This window comes from Myodes glareolus, chromosome 6 (assembly GCF_982192425.1).
Source record: "Myodes glareolus chromosome 6, mMyoGla1.1, whole genome shotgun sequence".
NCBI classification, from domain to species: Eukaryota; Metazoa; Chordata; class Mammalia; order Rodentia; family Cricetidae; genus Myodes; species Myodes glareolus.
In genome coordinates, this window is record NC_142031.1 from 15,511,521 (window position 1) to 15,529,786 (window position 18,266).

General features: G+C 44.4%; 1 protein-coding gene across 2 annotated transcripts; it reads right to left on the reverse strand.

Annotated features, from left to right (window-relative positions):
• Positions 1-155: 155 nt before the first annotated feature.
• LOC125406377 (aldo-keto reductase family 7 member A3-like) lies at positions 156-18,266 on the reverse strand. 2 transcript variants are annotated; one of them, XM_085690385.2, is made up of 8 exons: positions 16,195-18,266; positions 6,116-6,368; positions 4,572-4,759; positions 4,280-4,384; positions 3,957-4,053; positions 3,246-3,345; positions 1,271-1,400; positions 156-545 (listed from the first exon to the last, which is right to left on the reverse strand). In XM_085690385.2, the coding sequence occupies exons 2-8, from the start codon at positions 6,327-6,329 to the stop codon at positions 384-386; spliced, it is 996 nt and encodes a 331-aa protein (XP_085546511.2). In that variant the 5' UTR covers positions 6,330-6,368; positions 16,195-18,266; the 3' UTR covers positions 156-383. The 2 variants fall into 2 exon arrangements, with proteins under 2 accessions (XP_085546511.2, XP_048299350.3); XM_048443393.3 differs by having other exon boundaries at positions 6,116-6,271; positions 16,195-18,265.

An 18,266-nucleotide genomic window follows, 5' to 3' on the forward strand; every position in this document is an offset into this window, starting at 1 on the left:
AAGGGCGAGATCAGCACATGGTCAGGTGACCCATGCCAGGCAGTGTGAGACCCTCCCACACCTATGCTCCCTGGAGCCCCAGCTCCTGGTTCCACCCTGTCTGGTGGGTCCTGAGGCAGCATGGAGGGAGCAGGTGTGGAGCAGAGGAGAGAGCGTGAGGTTCAGTGCTGGCTGCAGCCAGGCAGATGCCCACTTTATTCAGACAGGAAGTGGTGCTGTCGGACTCAGCCCCGACTTTCCTCACTGAGAGGTGACAGGGAGCAGGGCTGCCATCTAGAAGACTGTGTGGGTGGAGACCAGCAGAAGGGCCACAGTGAGTCAGCATCAGGCAGGGAATGGCCAAGAGGTGGCGGGAAAGCCCTTGGCAGCTTGAGTCAGGACATCTATCTGAAGTAGTTGGGACATTCGTGGGCGACCAGGTTCCAGGCTTGGTTAAAGGCATCCACGACAGCCGGCTCCAGGGGCCCTTCCTCAGTGGCCGCCAAGTTCTGTTCCAGCTGCTCCAGGCTGGATATGCCCAAGATGACTGCATCCCCTCGGGGGCCCTGCAAGGGGAGACAGTCAGATACTAGCACCCTTCTGGCTCCTATCAACTGCCCTTCTTTGCCGATCGGTTGCTAACATTTGGAATCTGTGTATGTTTGCATCCTAAACACCCAGAAAGACCTGACTGTATGTCTGACAGTCAGACCTATAGATTGTATACCTCAGCCTTCCTCCAGCCCCTTCCCTGTGTTCATCTGTGCAGGCTGAAGAGCTCCTCAATTTGTAAAACTCCTGCGGTATTTTGCTTCACCACGATGCCCTTATTTCCTGTTTGTTTTTTAACTCCACTTATGGAGCGTCCTTGGGAAGCATGGCACACACTACGTTGTTATCTAAGGCTGGAGCTGAAGAGACTTCACGAGCAAGATGCCGATCCCCAGAGCAGAGAGGAATGGCTCCCACCCTAGGAACAGGGCTTATATGTGCTTCAAATAAGCTTATATGATTTCCATCCCCTTAGTAGGACTGTACGGACCCCAGACTCCTCATCAGCGTTTCTAACCATAATGCCTAAGGCCTAAGAGATACTTAAGGCACAGTGTGAGGCTCTATGCCAAGCCTGACACAGATGTCTAGGGAGAGCAAAGGCAAATGTGGCATGAGAAGTAGAAGACAAGAATTCAGAAGATGGGGGAAATTCACTCTTAAGAACTCCCCGAACGGCACCTCTGGGTCCCCCATAGGGGCAGAAGCTGAGCAAGCAGGCAAGGGATGGCCAGGCTACCTGGAGCTCTGAGTGGTGGTACAACCAGCGCAGGGCAGCCGAGGTCATGCTGGGGGCGCTGCTGCCGTAGGTGGTCTGCAGGGACCTCTTCACAAGGTCAACACCTTCGATGTGTTTCTTCTTCCAGAACCTGATTGAACGGGGATGGAAGCACAGGGGTCAGTAGCTTGGTGTCATTTGAGTGTGGTCTGCTCTCTGCAGGCCTGAGGGGCTGGTGAGGGGAAGGTAGGTCAGCTGGTGGTTGCTTGCCTAGCCCTGCAGGGAGACCTGACTTCACTCACTGTCTCTTCACAGAACGGGTGTGGGGAACACATCTTTCATCCCAGCAATGGCGAGGCAGAGGCAGGAGGATTGGAAATTCAGGTCATCTTCAGCTACATAGCAAGTTCAAGACCAGCCTGGGATATATGAAATCTTGCCTCAAAAAATGTTTTGCCTGCTCTTGGGACTCTTCTTCCTGTTGGGTTGTCTTGTCCAGCTCCATATGACAGCTTTGGCCTTGACTTATTGTATCTTCTTTTGACATGTTTGACTGTTGTCTCTTGGAGGGATACAGAGGAGGAGTGGATCTGGGGTCATGTTCTGGAATAATCCTTTACACTGTAAAGGTATGTCACTGTGATTCAGTTAATAAAAAGATGAACAGCTGATAGCTAGGAAGGATTCCCAGGCTCAGAGGCTTCTGGGAAGAAGGCAGAGACATGGTGGGGGGTGGGGTCAACAGACAGAGAACAAGCAGGACATACAGGAGGAGAGGTAATGGACACAAGCCATGTAGCAGCACACAGATTAATAGGAATGGCTTAATTTAAATTATAGGAGCTGGTAAGGAGCAAGCCTAAGCTATCAGCCGAGCTTCCATAATTAGTAATAACCTCTGTGTGGTGATTTGGGAGCTGGGAGCTGGCTGGGAGAACACAGAGAGACATGCTACAGGGGAGCCGGAAGAGTGGAGGGAGGGGAACTGTGGTCAGGATAAATTGTATGAGAGAAGAATCTATTCTCAATAACAATCCCCTCCCCCTTTTCTTCCCTCTAAGTGGCAGTCCATAGGGGCACACATCTAATTCCAGCACTTAGGAAGGTAAAGCAGGAAGGAAGAGAGTAAGTTATGGGTTAGCCTGGGCTACATACTGAGCCCTGTCTAAGAAAAGAACGGGAAAGGAAACAATTTTCTTATAACTCTCTCTGGACATGGATTATAGTTGACAGTCTTGCTAATTTTTCTTCTTTTTATATTTTCTTTTTCTGTTTTAAAGATTTGTTTATTTATTATGCATACAGTATTCACAGTATTCTTTCTGCATGTCCATCAGAAGAGGGTCCCAGATCTCTTTACACCATGTGGTTGCTGGGAATTGAACTCAGGACCTTTGGAAGAGCAGGCAGTGCTCTTAACCGCTGAGCCATCTCTCTCGAGCCCTCTTTTTACATTTTCTTAGTTCAACCTTTTATTCCTCTCAGAAATGAGAACTAAATCATACCTTGCATCTGCTACACAAGTTCTCTCTCTCTCCAACCCATTTTTTTCTTATTTCATCTTATTTAATTCGTTTTGATTTGATTTGTGTATTGGGGTTATGTGTGCATATATACACATACAAGCACGCACAGTTGCACGCACACAACGGCCATGAAAAGGTGTCAATGTCCTGATCGATCACTGCCTGTCCTATATCTTCAGAAGAGGGCCAATAGGGGCTGGAGACATGGTTTAGCAGTTCAGAGAGATGACAACGCTTCAATACCCATGGCGCTAAACAACCTTTGGCAACCCCAGTTTCAAGGTGGTCTGCTGCCCTCTGCTGGCCTCCTTAGGCACTGCTTTAATGTGGTGCACAGACAGGCATGCAGGCAAGCATTTATTTACATTAAACAAACTGAACAAACAACTGAGAATGACTTGCTCTGTGGGCGCTGGGATAGGAACTAGGATATGGACTTTGGGCCAGACACAACCCCCAACACAGCTCACCAGTCCCTGTATAAATCATCCCATTTCTTCCCAAACAGGCGGCTCAAGGGCTGCTTCTCATCCTCTACTTCATATTTGTACTTGCCAGACAACAGGCCCCCTGTAGGAGGACAAAAGTCAGATCCTGATCCAGATCCTCCCAGAGACCACCAGATCATTGACTGCTAGGAATTGGAGCACAGCCAGGAGTCTGGAGAGAGGGAACCCAGCCGTCGCCTTCTCAAAGTCTCCCCCACCTCCTAGGGCCTGCACTGGGCATCTAACAGGACATGCCTACACACCCACACACCCCACGTTGGGCGCCACTCTGTAAAAGGGAACGGCAGGCCTCTTCCCACCGCCCGCCTCCTGGCTAGCTTTATCCGGAATAATTACACGGAAACTGTATTCTTTTAAACACTGCCTGGCCCATTATCTGTAGCCTCTTATCGGCTAACTCTTACATATTGATCTAACCCATTTCTAATAATCTATGTAGCACCACAAGGTGGTGGCTTACCAGGAAGATTCTAACCTATGGCTGTCTCAGAGAGGAGAGTCATGGCAACTGCCTGCCTCTTTCTTTCCCACAATTCTGTTCTGTCTATTCCACCCACCTAAGGGCTGGCCTATTAAAAAGGCTAAGGCAGTCTCTTTATTAACCAATAAAAGTAACAATAGACAGAAAACCCTCCTCCATCACACAGGTCCTGTTCTCACGGCAGTTCATACCAGCCAAAGGGCAGTAGGCATAGAATCTCAAGCCAAAGTGTCTGAGGCAGGGGAGGAGCTCCTTCTCCACCTGCCGGGTAGTAGCATTGTACATTCCCTGCAGGGAAACAATTGGACAGGGGAAACATGTCAAGAAACTTAAAATGTAACTTGATAAAGTCCCTCAATTTAGTCCTGAACAATCCCAGACCTTAAGAATGAGGGCATTCCCATAGTCCTGGTGGCAGGGGTCGTGGTTATGTCCAAAGATTCAAGATCATTGGATCCTTGGACTCCAAATGATCCAAAGTCTGGATGGTCCTAAAACACCAGATTCCTCTCACCTGGTACACAGTTGGCATGATCCAGCCATTTTTCTTGCAGAGGGTACAGATCTTAGCCACTTCCCAGGAGGCATAGTTAGACAGGCCAAGCTCCACAAACTTGCCCTGCAGGGGAGAGACTCCATCAGAGCCCAGCTCAGTCCAGGAGACCAGGAAGGGGAGACTGACTGGGAGGGCAGCCTGGAGTGAGGTCTATGACCGCCCTGCTGTATGTGGCCAGCACTCACTCCCCTGGCAGGGTCAAGTTGGAAAGGTCAGAGGGCATCTCCCCAAGCTCAGGGGCCACACTCACCTCCTGATGCAGCTGGTGGCAGACCTGCAGCGTCTCCTCTATGGGGGTGTTGTGGTCTGGCATGTGTAAGTAGAAGAGGTCCACCCAGGGACACTGCAGCCGCTTCAGCGACGTCTCCAGCTGGAACCGGATGTTGTCTAGTGTCTTTGGTGTCCCAAGGTATGGAACAGACTTTGTGGCAATTTTTACTTTGGGAGAGAACGATACAAGTGAAGAAGGGGGAAACCAGTCACTTGTGGAAAGTGCTTAAGGTGCACGTGTGAGCCATGTGAAAAAGGGGGGCTTGGCAGGGTCTTCCTAGGACCCAGTGGCTAGGGAGGGAAGACAGGCAGATCCTGAGGCTCACTCTGCAGCTAGTCTAATAGGGCTGAGCAATAATTCAGTGGTTGTGAGCACTGGCTGTCCTCCAGAGGACCTGGGTTCAAATCCAGCACCCACATGCTGGCTCACAATCATCTGCAGCTCCAATTCCAAGAGATCTGACACCCTCTTCTGGGTTTCTCAGGTAGCAAACATGCCTGCTGCCAAGCATAACCCCCGAGTGCTGGGATTAAAGGTCTGTGCCACCATGGCTGGGCTAAAGAACCTGGTTTTTTTTTTTTTCTGTTGTTGTTGTTGCTATTTGTTTGTTTTTAAAATTCAATTCCCAGCAACCATATGGTGGCTCTCAGCCATTTATAATGAGATCTAGTGCCCTCATCTGGCCTGCAGGCATACATGGAGGCAGAACACTGTATACATAATAAATAAATCTAAAAGAAAAGTTTTGATGTAGTCATGTCTAATCTTTCTTCAGCTTACTTCACTCTTCAAGGAGCTGTGTGCTTGCCCTATGGTGCAAATGGGATTCTGTTACCACCAGGAACGGTTCGCCAAATTGTGCTATGCTTCAATGTGCCATAAATCCAACACTGGCTGTTTAGTAGTGCTGAACATAACTGTCTTCTTACCTCCCGCAGATCGTGACTCTGCTGGTTGACCCCCCACAGGCTTGCATGACCCCATTTCCCTATGCCAGTAAAGGGGCTACTCCTTGGTAAAGCTGAAATCACTGCTAACCCAACAGGTACCCAGAGTTTCAGGGAACGAACTTCAGGGTCCTGAACAAGAAGGCCACAAGCAAGCAGATCTATTGCGTGGTCCAAAGTCTGTGCTGGGGTTGTCCTGGGGCTGTCCTGGGGCTCTGCTAACCGCAAAACAGGGAGCCCAGTTGCTGAGGAGTGCTAGAGGCACCTACCTGCTAGGGACTGGATGGGAGAAACTGCGTAGTGGGGGCTTCCCAACATGCTTAACGCCCCAGAGACAGGCTAACCTCATGGGATTTGGGCGAGCCAGGGTTGGTGGATTGTGGGAAGAGGGTCCTGAGTCACTTTTTTGGAAGACGAGGAGGAGATTGTAGAGTTGTGCAAAGCTAGCCTGTGGAGTCTATGATTCTCAGCTGTTGGGTGGATAAAATGAGATCAGAGCCTCGGGAGTGGGACGAAGCTATACTGGGGAAGAACCAGCTCTGCTCAGTGCGGGTGAATGAAAGGCGTGATCCGTACCTTTGCAGCCGCTGCGGTCCAGCCCAAGCCCCAGGCCCCCCAGGATGCTCTCGGACTGGCCATCCGCGTACACGAAAGCGGTGTCTATCTCGGTGTGGCCGCGCTGCAGGAAGGCGCGCACCACCGCGGCGCTGGAAGTCACATCCAAGCTGCTTCCTATCTCCAAGGCACCCAGCACAGTGGCGGGCAGGGTTCGCGACAGTTGCCCAGACATAGTGATATCAAGAAAGGGAAAGACAGAGAAAGTTGCAGACTAATTATAAAGATTGAAGTCAGTAGCTGCTACTGTAGCGGGCACTCAGGCCCCCAAGGCATTAAGTAGCCTTCAAAGACCGCTCCCACTGGGGCGGGGCTTAACGGAGGAATAGCGAGAATTTGTTGACGGAGCTGAGAACTCAGCATATGTGCAACCCTGAGCTTGGTGGCAGGTCCCCACGAGCTAAGTTGTAGACACCTTTATGCTACCGCCTCTCTGGCTCATTCCTGAGTTGTCCTGGGGTCTCTGCACCTTCCTAAAAGAAGTTTAGCTGGTGGGGGAACCTTAGGCTGCTGTCTTCTCAAACTTTAAGGCAGTTCAGACTGTTCAGAGAATTGAAGATGGAGAGAACCACACGTAGCAAACGTTCACGACAGGACTTCTTTTTGTTTTGTTTTTTTTTTTGTGTGTGTGTACCTTTGTTATCTGTCCTGGAACTCACTCTGTATATCAGGCTGGCCCCGAACTCACAGAGATATGTTTGCCTTTGTCTCCCAAGTACTGGAATTAAAGGTATGTTTCACTACCGCCTGGTTTACGACAGGACATCTTTGAAAACATTTATGCAGTAGGGAATTTGGATTTACACAAAATGAAGACTGTGGGAAATTATGGCATGGGGTGGGAGTAAGTAGGAAAAATCTTTTCTCATGACTATCTTTTAAAAAGACAGTTGATGTCAGTGTGGGGGTTCATGCTTGTAATCCCTGCACTCTGGAGGCTGAAACAGGAAGCTTGCCACAAGTTCAAAGCCAGCTGGAGTCACATAGCAAGTACTAGACCAGCACCGACCAAATAGCAAGGGGTGTGGTGACCCACACCTGTGATTCAGCTCTCCAAAAGCAGAGGCAGGGGAATCAGCAGAAGGTTATCTCCAAAAGCAGAGGCAGGGGAATCAGCAGAAGGTTAAGGCTGTCCTGGGCAAAGCAGAGAATAACAGGTTTCAAACATCAAAATAGGGTTTGGGATTACCGCTCAGTTGATAAAGTGCTTGGGATTACTGCTCAGTTGATAAATACCCAGTGACTAAGGTAAAGCCATCTTATGCTGATTCCACTACATTTCCCTAGAGCAGGGGTTCTGGGCCTTCCTAACACCGTGACCCTCTAGTACAGTTCCTCATGCTGTGGTGAGCCCACCATAAAGTTAGTTTCGTTCCTGCTTCCTAACATAACTGTTTGCTACCCTTTTGAATCATAATGTAAATGTCAGTGTTTTCCATGGTTTTAGGCCACCTCTGGAAAGGGTCATTTGATCCCAAAGGTTCTGACTCACAGGTTAATAACAACTGTCTCAGATGGTTCTCAGTCCTTTACCCCCTAACTGTCATGTCTGCTAAGACATTTGAGATTTCTAATACATTGACCATGTATTGACCATGGCCCAGCTATAACAATCAAAATAACTAACACTAATACAACAGTAGTGTTAGCTAAGGAGGGTGTAAGTAGCCAAATAACCACTACAATATGTCTGAAAGAATATTACATCATCTGGAAAAGCTTGCTGTGCTTTGACAGAAACAAAGGTCTCAAGGTTACTTTACCCCTCGTCTAACTTTGAAGTAAATTATAGTGTCTGTGGCTTTTGCCTTTAAAATCTTGGAGCCCTGAGCTTCTGCACCAAGAGACTCAAAGGCATAAACTGACTCTTGGCCATTGGCTGATAAAGGATCCAGATAATTGTTATTGTTGTTGTGGCTTTCTGTTTTTTTCAAGATAGGGTTTCTCTGTGTAACCTGGTTTTCCTGGAACTTGTTTTGTAGACCAGGCTGTCTTTGAACTCACAGAGATCTGCCTGCCTCTGTTTCCTGAGTGCTTAGGTTGAAGGGGTGCGCCACTATGCTCAGTTCAGGACTCAGATAATTTTAATTGACTTAATTGGCATGGTTGTCTGTACCTTTCTCACATGTATATTATTATTATTGTTATTATTATTATAGACAGGGTCTCACTATGCGATTCTGGCTGTCCTAGAACTCTGTGAGTTTTCTGCCTTCTGGTGATGGGATTAAAGTTGGGTGCTACCGTGCCCAACCTCTCACATAGGTTATTATAACAAACAGTCCACAAAACTGAGCATGGGTTGGGTGTGGTGAATACCTGTCATCCCAGCACTACCACCGAAAACTATCTTTTGGTATCTCTCAACCTTATACGCTTCTTTAGTGATTTTTGTCTGAGTCTCATAAACAAGGAAAACTGTAACTATCTACTCTTCAACTACCTCAGAGATCCAAGAAGGAAGTAATATTAACTGAGCAAGCAGGAAGTGCAAGCAAGCAATTTCCAAAAAAATGTGATAAATGCCAGAAACAGCTGGCTGCCTGGACAGTCACCCAAGGATCCTCTGCAATGTTGGGACATCCATCTTTAGTAAAGGTCTAGAATACTCGACAGACTTTTCTATGAAGCAGGATTTCTGAAGAGCTGCACTACCTTGTCTTGGCAGGGTTTGGCAGTCATGCTCGTCTGTATCCTCCGTGTCTGATTAGGGGAGCATACTGTCAGTAGTCAAGGCAAGGGCATTTTCTTGCCCAGTGACTTACTTTTACCACAAAGGGAGTAAACTCCACGTGGAGCTGCTTTGATGCCCATTATCTTCTTTGAAGTAGATTGGTGCTGCCAGGAGTAGACATGCTTCATTGTTATAAACTAGAGACTTTGTTATGTAAATACCTTAAATTCTATATTCTATTGCTCTCTGAAGTGTTTGAAGATGACTTTTTATCTAAAGTATGCCTGTGTTTTTTTACCATGACAATATATTAAATATGACTACAAGTTTAATTATAATAGGTGACTAATTACTAACCTCTATTTCCTTATTATCCTAAACAGTTGGTACTAATAACTTTCAAGAACTAGAAATTTGTATTACCTTGCTCAATGAGTTGTACAGGTACAATACTTTGAACAATAATAGAAATGTATGTACAGTATGTTTTAACAAAATATTTTTTTCTATTATCCAATGTCTCTCCACAGCTGTTGTTACTTTCTCATTAGCATTTAGAAAATTCAAAGTTAATACAGCATTATGCAATCTATTCCTGGGTATATTTATCATTACTTTCTGTTTATTTAGCATATTCTTTAGAGTTAGATTTGATCATTCTATAGCTCCCTTCCCTGTAGGATTGTGTGGTACAGCTGCAATATGCTTTATATTATAATAATAAAAAATTCATGGGGCTGAAGAGATGGCTCAGAGGTTGAGAGCATTGCCTGCTCTTCCAAAGGTCCTGAGTTCAATTCCCAGCAACCACATGGTGGCTCACAACCATTTATAATGAGGTTTGGTGTCCTCTTCTGGCCTTCAGGCATATATTGTATACATAATAAATAAATAAATAAATATTTTTTTAAAAAGAAAGAAAAAATTCATTTCATTTTCTTAAAGACGTACGCTAGAACATTGTCTGTCTTTACTTGTACTTGTATGCCCATGATGGCCATACTTTCTAGCTTGCAAGTATGTGACTACTAAATTAGTCTTTTCCAAACTCTAAGTAGTTGCCCATTGAAAACCTGAATAGGTATGAATGATGTGGTATACATATTTTAGTTTTCCAAATTCTACAAAATAGAACACATCCATCTGCAAGATTTCATTCCTTTGAGTACCCTTTGGGTTACTTCCTGCAGGTAGTGGTATTTGGTTGTATAAAGAACAAGTAGGACATTTCCTTATAATTTCTTTGACGTTACTTATTTGCATCAATATAAAAATGTAGGGGCTCCAGTTATTGGTATTTCCTGCATAAAGAGAGGAAGGATTCAGTTAGTTTTCTTTCTTTTTTTTTTTTTTTTTTTTTGGTTTTTCGAGACAGGGTTTCTCTGTGGCTTTGGAGCCTGTCCTGGAACTAGCTCAGTTAGTTTTCTTTATAAGTTGAATTCCCTTGCTTTTGGGATAGCTGTTGTTAATCTCTCCCCAAAAAGTTACTACAAGCTCTTTTCCAGGATTCATTTTCTGTGCATAATTCATCAATTTTATGATTGCTAAAAGATGTTATAATTTCTGCTAGGTCTAGCCTCGCTAATTGACAAAATTTCAATTTTCCTTTTAGAATTAACTCAGTGGCCATTTCCACATAAATTTTTAATTTCTACTTGATTTATGAGATAAAAAGATCTATTAAGATAGTATTTCCCCTCTGCATTAAAATTACTGTAGGGGAATGTTTAGAGGGTAACATGACCAGAATGCAGTTATGTTTCAGAACCACACGATCTACATGTGTCTTCTGTAATTTCTCTTCCACTAAAATCAATTCTCTCTCAGCTTCAATTGACAATTTCCTGAGATTATTTAAGTCCTTGTCATCTTCTAAGGTTTTGTTTAAATTAATCAGTTCATCAGGTTTTATCCCAATAGTGGGACATAGATTAGAAATATCGCCTAGTAATCATTGAAAGTCATTAAGAGTCTGAAATCTATCTCTTCCAATTTGTACCTTTTGCAGTCTAATTTTTTTGTAAACCTAATTTGTAGACTAAATAATTAATAGAATCTTCTCCCTGTATTTTTTAAGGAGCAATTTTTCATGCCCTAGCAAGGCAAAATATTCTTTACTTCTTCAAACATTCTTTCTGAAGTACCTATATTTGAATCAGCTAATAAGATGAGGTCCATGTAATAGTAAACTATAGGTTCAGGAAATTGCTTAGGTATCATTTCCAGAGGCTGACTTACAAAATATTGGCACAGGGTGGGGCTATTTAACATTCCCTATGGGAACCAGGCAGTGGTGGCACACACCTTTAATCCCGGCACTCAGGAGGCAAAGGCAGGTGGATCTCTGTGAGTTCAAGACCAACCTGGTCTACAAGAGCTAGTTCCAGGACAGGTTCCAAAGCTACAGAGAAACCCTGTCTCGAAAACCAACAACAACAACAAAAATTCCTATGTGAGAACCTTCTACTCTCTTAACAGGATGAGAATTATTATAAGTAGACACTGTGAAGGCAGATTTTCCTCTGTCTTTTCTTGTAAACAAACTTTTAAGTGAAGAAACAATCTTTTAAATCAATAACTGTAAGAGGCCATCCTTTAGGCAATATAGAAAGCAAAGGAATTGCAGACTGTACAGAGCCCATTGGCTGAATCACCATATTAACAGCTCTTAAATCTGTTACCACTACCCATTTTTTTGTTTGTTTGTTTGTTTATCAAGTCAGAGTTTCTGTGTGTGACAGTTCTAGTTGTCCTGGAACTTGTTCTTGTAGACCAGGCTGGCCTCAAACTCAGAGATCAACCTGTCTCTGCCTCCCAGGTGTGGGGATTAAAGTCATGCGCCACCATCCCCCGGCTAAACCCTATGCTTTCTTACAAGAGGCGTTAGGTTCTTTAACTGCTCTAGGAAGGAATTTCCTCTACAAAGGCAGGAAATGACTGCAACAGATTTGGCATAGGGGCCTTTGAGAGTTCCCGCAAGGAGTTTCCCAATGGCAAAGGGTTTCCTTGAATATCTCTTTGTTCTACATTCATTAGTTCAATTCCTGCCTTTGCTGCACCTCCTGCATAATCCAGAAGGGAGGAGCATTCTGTTTGGATTATGCTTAGGAAAAAAAAAAACATTGTTTCTAGAAATGCCCCGATTACAATCCCTTTTAAAGTGGCTTTGTTTGCCACAATTATAACACTTGACATTTCAATTTTTCCTTAAACTTCTGGAAATCACCTCTCCTATCTCCATGCAGCATCATGGTCATGAGATTCAGTACTGACTGTATCTTAGATCCGTTCCTCCAAGGGTGCTGACCTTACATTTAAAGGTCTAATTATCCAGCCCAGCAGTGGTGGCACATACCTTTAATCCCAACATTCAGGAAGCAGAGGAAGGTGGATCTCTGTGAGTTCGAGGCCAGTCTGGCCTACAGAGCAAGTTCCAGGACAAGCTCCAAAGCTACAGAGAAACCCTTTTTTTTTTTAAATAAAATATAACAATATGAAAAAGGGGGGCTGGAGAGATGGCTCAGAGGTTGAGAGCATTGCCTGCTCTTCCAAAGGTCATGAGTTCAATTCCCAGCAACCACATGGTGGCTCACAGCCACCTGTAATGGGGTCTGGTGCCCTCTTCTGGCCTGCAGGCATACACACCGACAGAATATTGTATACATAGTAAATAAATAAATATTAAAAAAAAACAATATGAAAAAGGCCCAATTATCCTTTTGAATTGAGAATTAGCATCTTCAAAAGCCAGAGATTCAATTATTAGTTGTCTAGCTTCTGAATTTGGTATTATTTTATTTACTGCTGATGTCAATATTTGTAAGAAACCTGTGAAGGTTTCCTTTGGGCCTTATGTAATTTTAGTAAATGACTCAATTTTATTTCCTAATTCTCCAATTCTGTCCCAAGCACTCAAAGCTGTTTGTGTGGCATAAAGCCAGGATGTGGTCATCATATAAAGATTGCTTTTTGTTAAAAGATTGCCTTTCCATAGTAGCATAATTTCCTTCTCCAAGAAGTCTACCTTGGGAGTTTCCACACCTCTAGATTTAGTCTGTTAGTGAATAGTCTTAGCCTCTTTTCTGAACCAAGTACTCCATTGCAACTGTGGACCAGGCTCTAGAACAGCTTTAACCAAGCCTATCCAGTCTTTAGGGACAATTTCATTACAATCTGACCATGAGTTTAATACTTGCTTCACAAAGGTAAATCACACCATATGAGACTATTGCTTCCTTGCATTTCCTTAACTCTAACATTGGCACAGGAGTCCAATTAGCTCTTCCAGAGACTCTATCATTTGGTAATTCCTGTAAGATTGCTGGATATGTTAAGGTTGGTTGTTTGAAATCTTTACGTTGTTCCTCTCTAACCTTACAATGCAATGCTGAAATTGGTTCCCCATTAAGTCCCTCTGTCTGGATCTAAATATTTCTATGATCTGTTTTATTAAGTTTTTCTAAGAGCTGTAACTTGGCAATCAAATCAAACAATGTTTTAATAGATAAACCAAGAATTATCAAAATGTCAACAAGGACTATCAAAATGATAACTAATAGTACATCAATCCTGGTTAAGCTGCTTGTCCCTTCATTTAATTGTTCTATTTTAAATCACGCATTACATAATCATACAGAAACCTAATTTTCTCTCTTGTGATTGTGTTTCCCATTTTTTTTTAATGTGGGAAAAAAACCTCTCCCTTTTAAATCATTCCTCCCTTAAGAATTCCCGATTTTCTCACCACATCTGCTGCTGCTGCGTAGAACAGTGGAAGCCTGGCTGGATTTCAACATAGCTACCTAGTTTGGCAGTACCCTGAGAAGACGGTTCAGGAGAGAAAGAGGGAAAACCTAGTCGGTAGAACAGTGTCTCTGGCTATGTGTAGTTACGGACTATCCACAGGCAAATGATTTTTCATGAATTCGTACCCCAAAAGTTGGGTGCCAGGTGTAGTACAACTAATAAAAACCTAGATACAGATTTTGGGATTCAAGCTGAAGATCAGAAAAGCAAGGTACCCAAGCCACCAGAGTTCTTACCTCTACCAAGGCTCAGACAAACAACAAAGAGGTGGCCCTATCCTCAGCATGACTGTAGACTGCAGTACTCTCCACAAAACCTCAGACTGCAATGATCTCTTGTCTCCTCCTGCCTTGTATACCTCTCTCTGGCCTGCCATACCACTCCTGTCTCTGGGATTAAAGCCCTGTGACTCCCGAGTGCTGAGAGCACCTTCGTGTGAGTTTTATTTCTCTTTTTAGACAGATTCAATCTTAAGTAGCCCTGGGTGGCCTTGAGTCCTGCAATTAAAATTGTGTGCCTCTAGTGGCTTATCTTTGCATTCAGATTTTCAGGCAAGCTTTATTTATTAGAACACACATAAAATATCACTCTAAAGGTATCTGAAACTTATAGCTCTTTTGGTAAAGTAAAAAAATTATGTAAACTTCAAAGAGCCAAAAAGATAATAAGGTTTAAATCTGCCTATCACAGGTCAAATGAACTCCAGATAAGTAAAAGTTCCAAATATAAGATTTTCTTGTCAGGAAGCTGTGGCACACTTCTTTAATCCCTGCACTCAGGAGAAAGAGGCAGGTGGATCTCTGTAAGTTCAAGGCCAGCCTGGTCTACAAGAGCTAGTTCAGGATAGGCTCCAAAAGCTACAGAGAAACCCTGTCTCAATCCCCCACCAAAAGATTTCCTTTTAAAGTCCTAAATGTTCTTTAGTCTATGTTGGTCTTAGCAGATTTAACAGACGCCGCCCAGGGAGCACCTGCGGACTGCAAACTGCTGAGCTCTGGACTTGCTGAAAGCTGATGTGAACCAGTCCAGTCAATGTGACTGCTCCCTGTCCCTTCCCCTGGAACAGCTAATCTGCTGCTCCTGATAAATGCCTCCACTGCCCAGCCTTTGACTAGCCTTTAAGCCTTTCCGGGCCCTGACAACTGACACCTCAATTTCAGCTGGAAACAGTTACAGAAAACAGTACATTGTCTCTGTCCCCTTCACAGGCTGAAAATGCTAAGTCAAAGGGAAATTCCCTTTGGGGAATACCTGTCCCTTACTGGTCAATCTCTGGGATAGTCCAGAAAAAATAAAACCTAAATGAAGGTAAGGGATACTGTGTGGTGGTCCAGCTCTTCCCCTAAAGCCCCTGGACACAGGACCCATGATTGGGTCCTCTCTAGTTACTTGAAAAGTGGGAATAAAGAGGCCTAACTTAACATCAATGAAGTCATGACAGGCTACAAACTAACAATACAGAGACTAGGCCTTACTATTACAATAACCAGGAAAAACCACAGACTATACCCTTTGGGGGATCAATCAGAACTGAAACAAACAAGTACTAGATGTTCCAGAATATTAAGAATAGCTTATGTAGGTTGCTAATTTCCTTGGAGCAAATCTAATGCCAATCCATGTTTGACTAGACTTCTATTCCCTTACTTCTGCCCAATAAAGAACCCAACCCTCATCTGAATCCAGAATTCCACTACCACCCCATCCTTTACTCCTTAAAAGCCATGCCATAGCTGAGCTAAATGCGCCGCCTGATTCAACTCCTGTGTTGGGACAGACAGAGTACAGGTACAAGTTTGCAATACAGGTTCTTTGCTTTTGCATATGAACTAAGACTTCCGGTGGTCTCTGGGGGTGGGGGGGGTGTTTCATGACATGGGCATAATATTCCCAGGCAAGAGTGTCTGGAAGTTTAGAAGTAGAACACTGTCACAAACATCTTGGATTGACTTATTTTGAAATAATAATTGACTATTGAATTTTTAGAAATCTTTTACTGTTGCCAAATTTTTCACAACCCCCATATGTATTCATGTTACCCAAAATGGGACTGGCATATAGAGTTCTTGAAGCTGTGTGAGTCGAGACCTCATGGGGGTGTCAAATGACGCTTTTGCAGGGGTCACCTAAGACCATCAGAAAACACAGTTATTTACAATTTATAACAGCAGCAAAACTGCAGAATGAAGTAGCAATGAAAACAATTTCATGGTTGGGTTGTTGTGTACTGTTTGGTTGCACTATGACACTCCAACTCTGTTAATAAAGTTAACCTTGAATCGGGAGGCAGAGTCAGCAACTAGCTCACCAGAATTAGCTGTAGAGAAGTCAGAAACAGAGATAGAGAAGGCACGCCGGAAGGATAGGGCAGAACGTGCAGCTTGGCACGACCTTCTGGTTTGTGACAAGTAAAGAGACATGTCTCTTGCTGGGTTTCTGACCAACTGAAGGTCAGTTGGTTGCTTCTTGGACTTTCTGATCTAGCAGGTTTTCACCCCCCAGATCCAACACATGAGTCTTTGTTGATAAATAGAAAAATAGAAATTTAGTTCAAACCTACCTATCATGGCCATGGCTATAGATCCAGAAATCCCTCCAGGCCAGTGGTCTGAGTGGCTGGTGGGGCATTGATGGCGGGGTGCTGACTGCAGAGCTGGGTGTAATGGAAAAATAAAAAGTGCTGCAGGATCCCTGGCGGCAGTAGGCAGCAGAAATACTGTAGGTTCCCAAGCGGTGATAGCGGGTCATGTGGCAGCAGGCAGCGGTCCCTGAGAGCAGCCAGTCCTGGGCAGAGACGGCTGCCAGTCCCTGAGCGGTGAGAGCAGGCCATATGGCGGCAGGCAGCTGGCCCTGAGAGTAGCCAGTCCCAGGTAGAGATGGCCCCGGAGTGGTGACTGGTCCCATGTGGGTGGACAAAAGACAGAGACACGGATAGGCACGACATGCAGAGTGAGGTTGAGTATTTATTCAGGGGGTTATGGAGCAGGAAGAGAGAAGGGGAGAAGAGCAGAGAGAGAGAAAAAAGAGAGGAGAGAGAAGAGAGAGACAAAAACGGGGGAAGGGGGAAGTGGGGAGAGAGGCCGAAGCTGCCTCCCTGAGAGGAAGATGGAAAGTAAAGAGCTCAAGCTGGAAGCTGAAGATCAGCCTGCCTCAGCAGATGTGGGAGGGAGTGGGCGTGGCTTGTCTCTTAAAGAGATAGAACAATCATTACATTCCCATCTCTTTTTTAAAATAAATAGACGGGAGGTTAGGCACCACAGGTTAAAGGAATTGAGGCAGTGGATTCTTAAGACTTCTTCCTGCTTATTTGTGGGCGTCGTCTTTGGGGGGAACCTGAGAAAGCTGAGTGTTGGCTACATCCTGGCGTAGCTGGTCTCTTTGCTCCAGTCCGGTGTTTGTGGCGTGGAAATTTATGGTGTCTCTTACACCTGGTTAAGGTATTGGCAGAACAAAGAACAAAGTTAAATTAAGAAAAAAAATTTTTAGGACCAAGGAATCGAGGTGGGTGTATCTGACCTGGTTAAGGTGGATCCTTTAATTCGGCTCCCTGGAACTCACAAGAATTCTTTGGGTTTGTGAAAACAGAAGTTTTAGACACATACATTGTATAATGACTGTGACATATTTTTGTACAATAAAAAATTTTAAGACTTTGGAAGGCAGCATGTGAGAAAATTTTGATAACTTGTATTTGTCCTCACACCTTTATAACTAGGAGGTCTTGTATTTGTATTTTCCTGAAATTTGTTTAGTGAGGTTGTCCTTTTAAACTGACAAAACCTCTCAACTGCCAAACTGCATCAGAGATCTTTGAGAAGGACAAAATGTTTACTTGAGTTACTGATTAAAAAATGACAGAGAACTTAGTTGGTTGGCACCTAGAGCCCCTCCTCAGTGTCCTCTATGGTAACTGAAGGTCATATTTTCCTTCTGATGTTTAGTGCAGGGCCTGCCAGGCTCCAGAAGATCCTGTGGGCTAAGAAATCTGTAGGAAGACAAGCCTACCTTGACCTGAGCAGCTAGGCTGTTGATTCCAGCGATTCTGTCCTCTTCTGGAGAACTTCAGTTCAGATGAATGGCAGTTTTACCCGGTGGTCAAACACACAAATGCACACCAGAAACATTCCTCCAATCTCAGAAACAAACCTTAAAACAAGGAGCGCTTCTGAGAGAAATATCAGAAGTGGTGTTGAGTACAGTCACCGACCATTCAGGTTGTACATAAGCAGGCACAACAGCTGTTCATCTCTCAAAGGTATCAACAGCCCTCCCTTTAAATGGTTAACTGACAAACCCGAGTGGATAGAACAATGGCCTTTGACATCAGAAAAATTACAGGCACTAGAGCAGCTAGTACTGGAGCAGCTAAATACAACATATTGAAGAATCGACCAGACCCTGATTCTCCTATACTTGTCATTGGAAAGAATCTGGAAATTGAAGAATGGTAACAGATCTAAGAGTTGTTAATAAGGTGATTCAACAAATAGGAATGCAGCCTGGAATCCCCTTGCCTTCCTTACTACCTAAAGGATAGTCTATTGTGGCGCGCTGCTTGACCAGCAAGCAAGAACGACCACAAAATCGAGGATTCTTCCCAAATCACACTTTATTGGAGCCTCTCGGTTGAAG

Excerpts from the sequence above, each read along its gene's own strand:
- LOC125406377 (XM_085690385.2), bottom strand. The coding sequence starts at position 6,329 with ATGTCTGGGCAACTGTCGCGAACCCTGCCCGCCACTGTGCTGGGTGCC. Across the intron at positions 4,385-4,571 it reads GCCACCAGCTGCATCAGGAG|GGCAAGTTTGTGGAGCTTGG; the intron begins GTGAGTGTGGCC and ends TCTCCCCTGCAG. Across the intron at positions 1,401-3,245 it reads GATGATTTATACAGGGACTG|GTTCTGGAAGAAGAAACACA; the intron begins GTGAGCTGTGTT and ends CCGTTCAATCAG.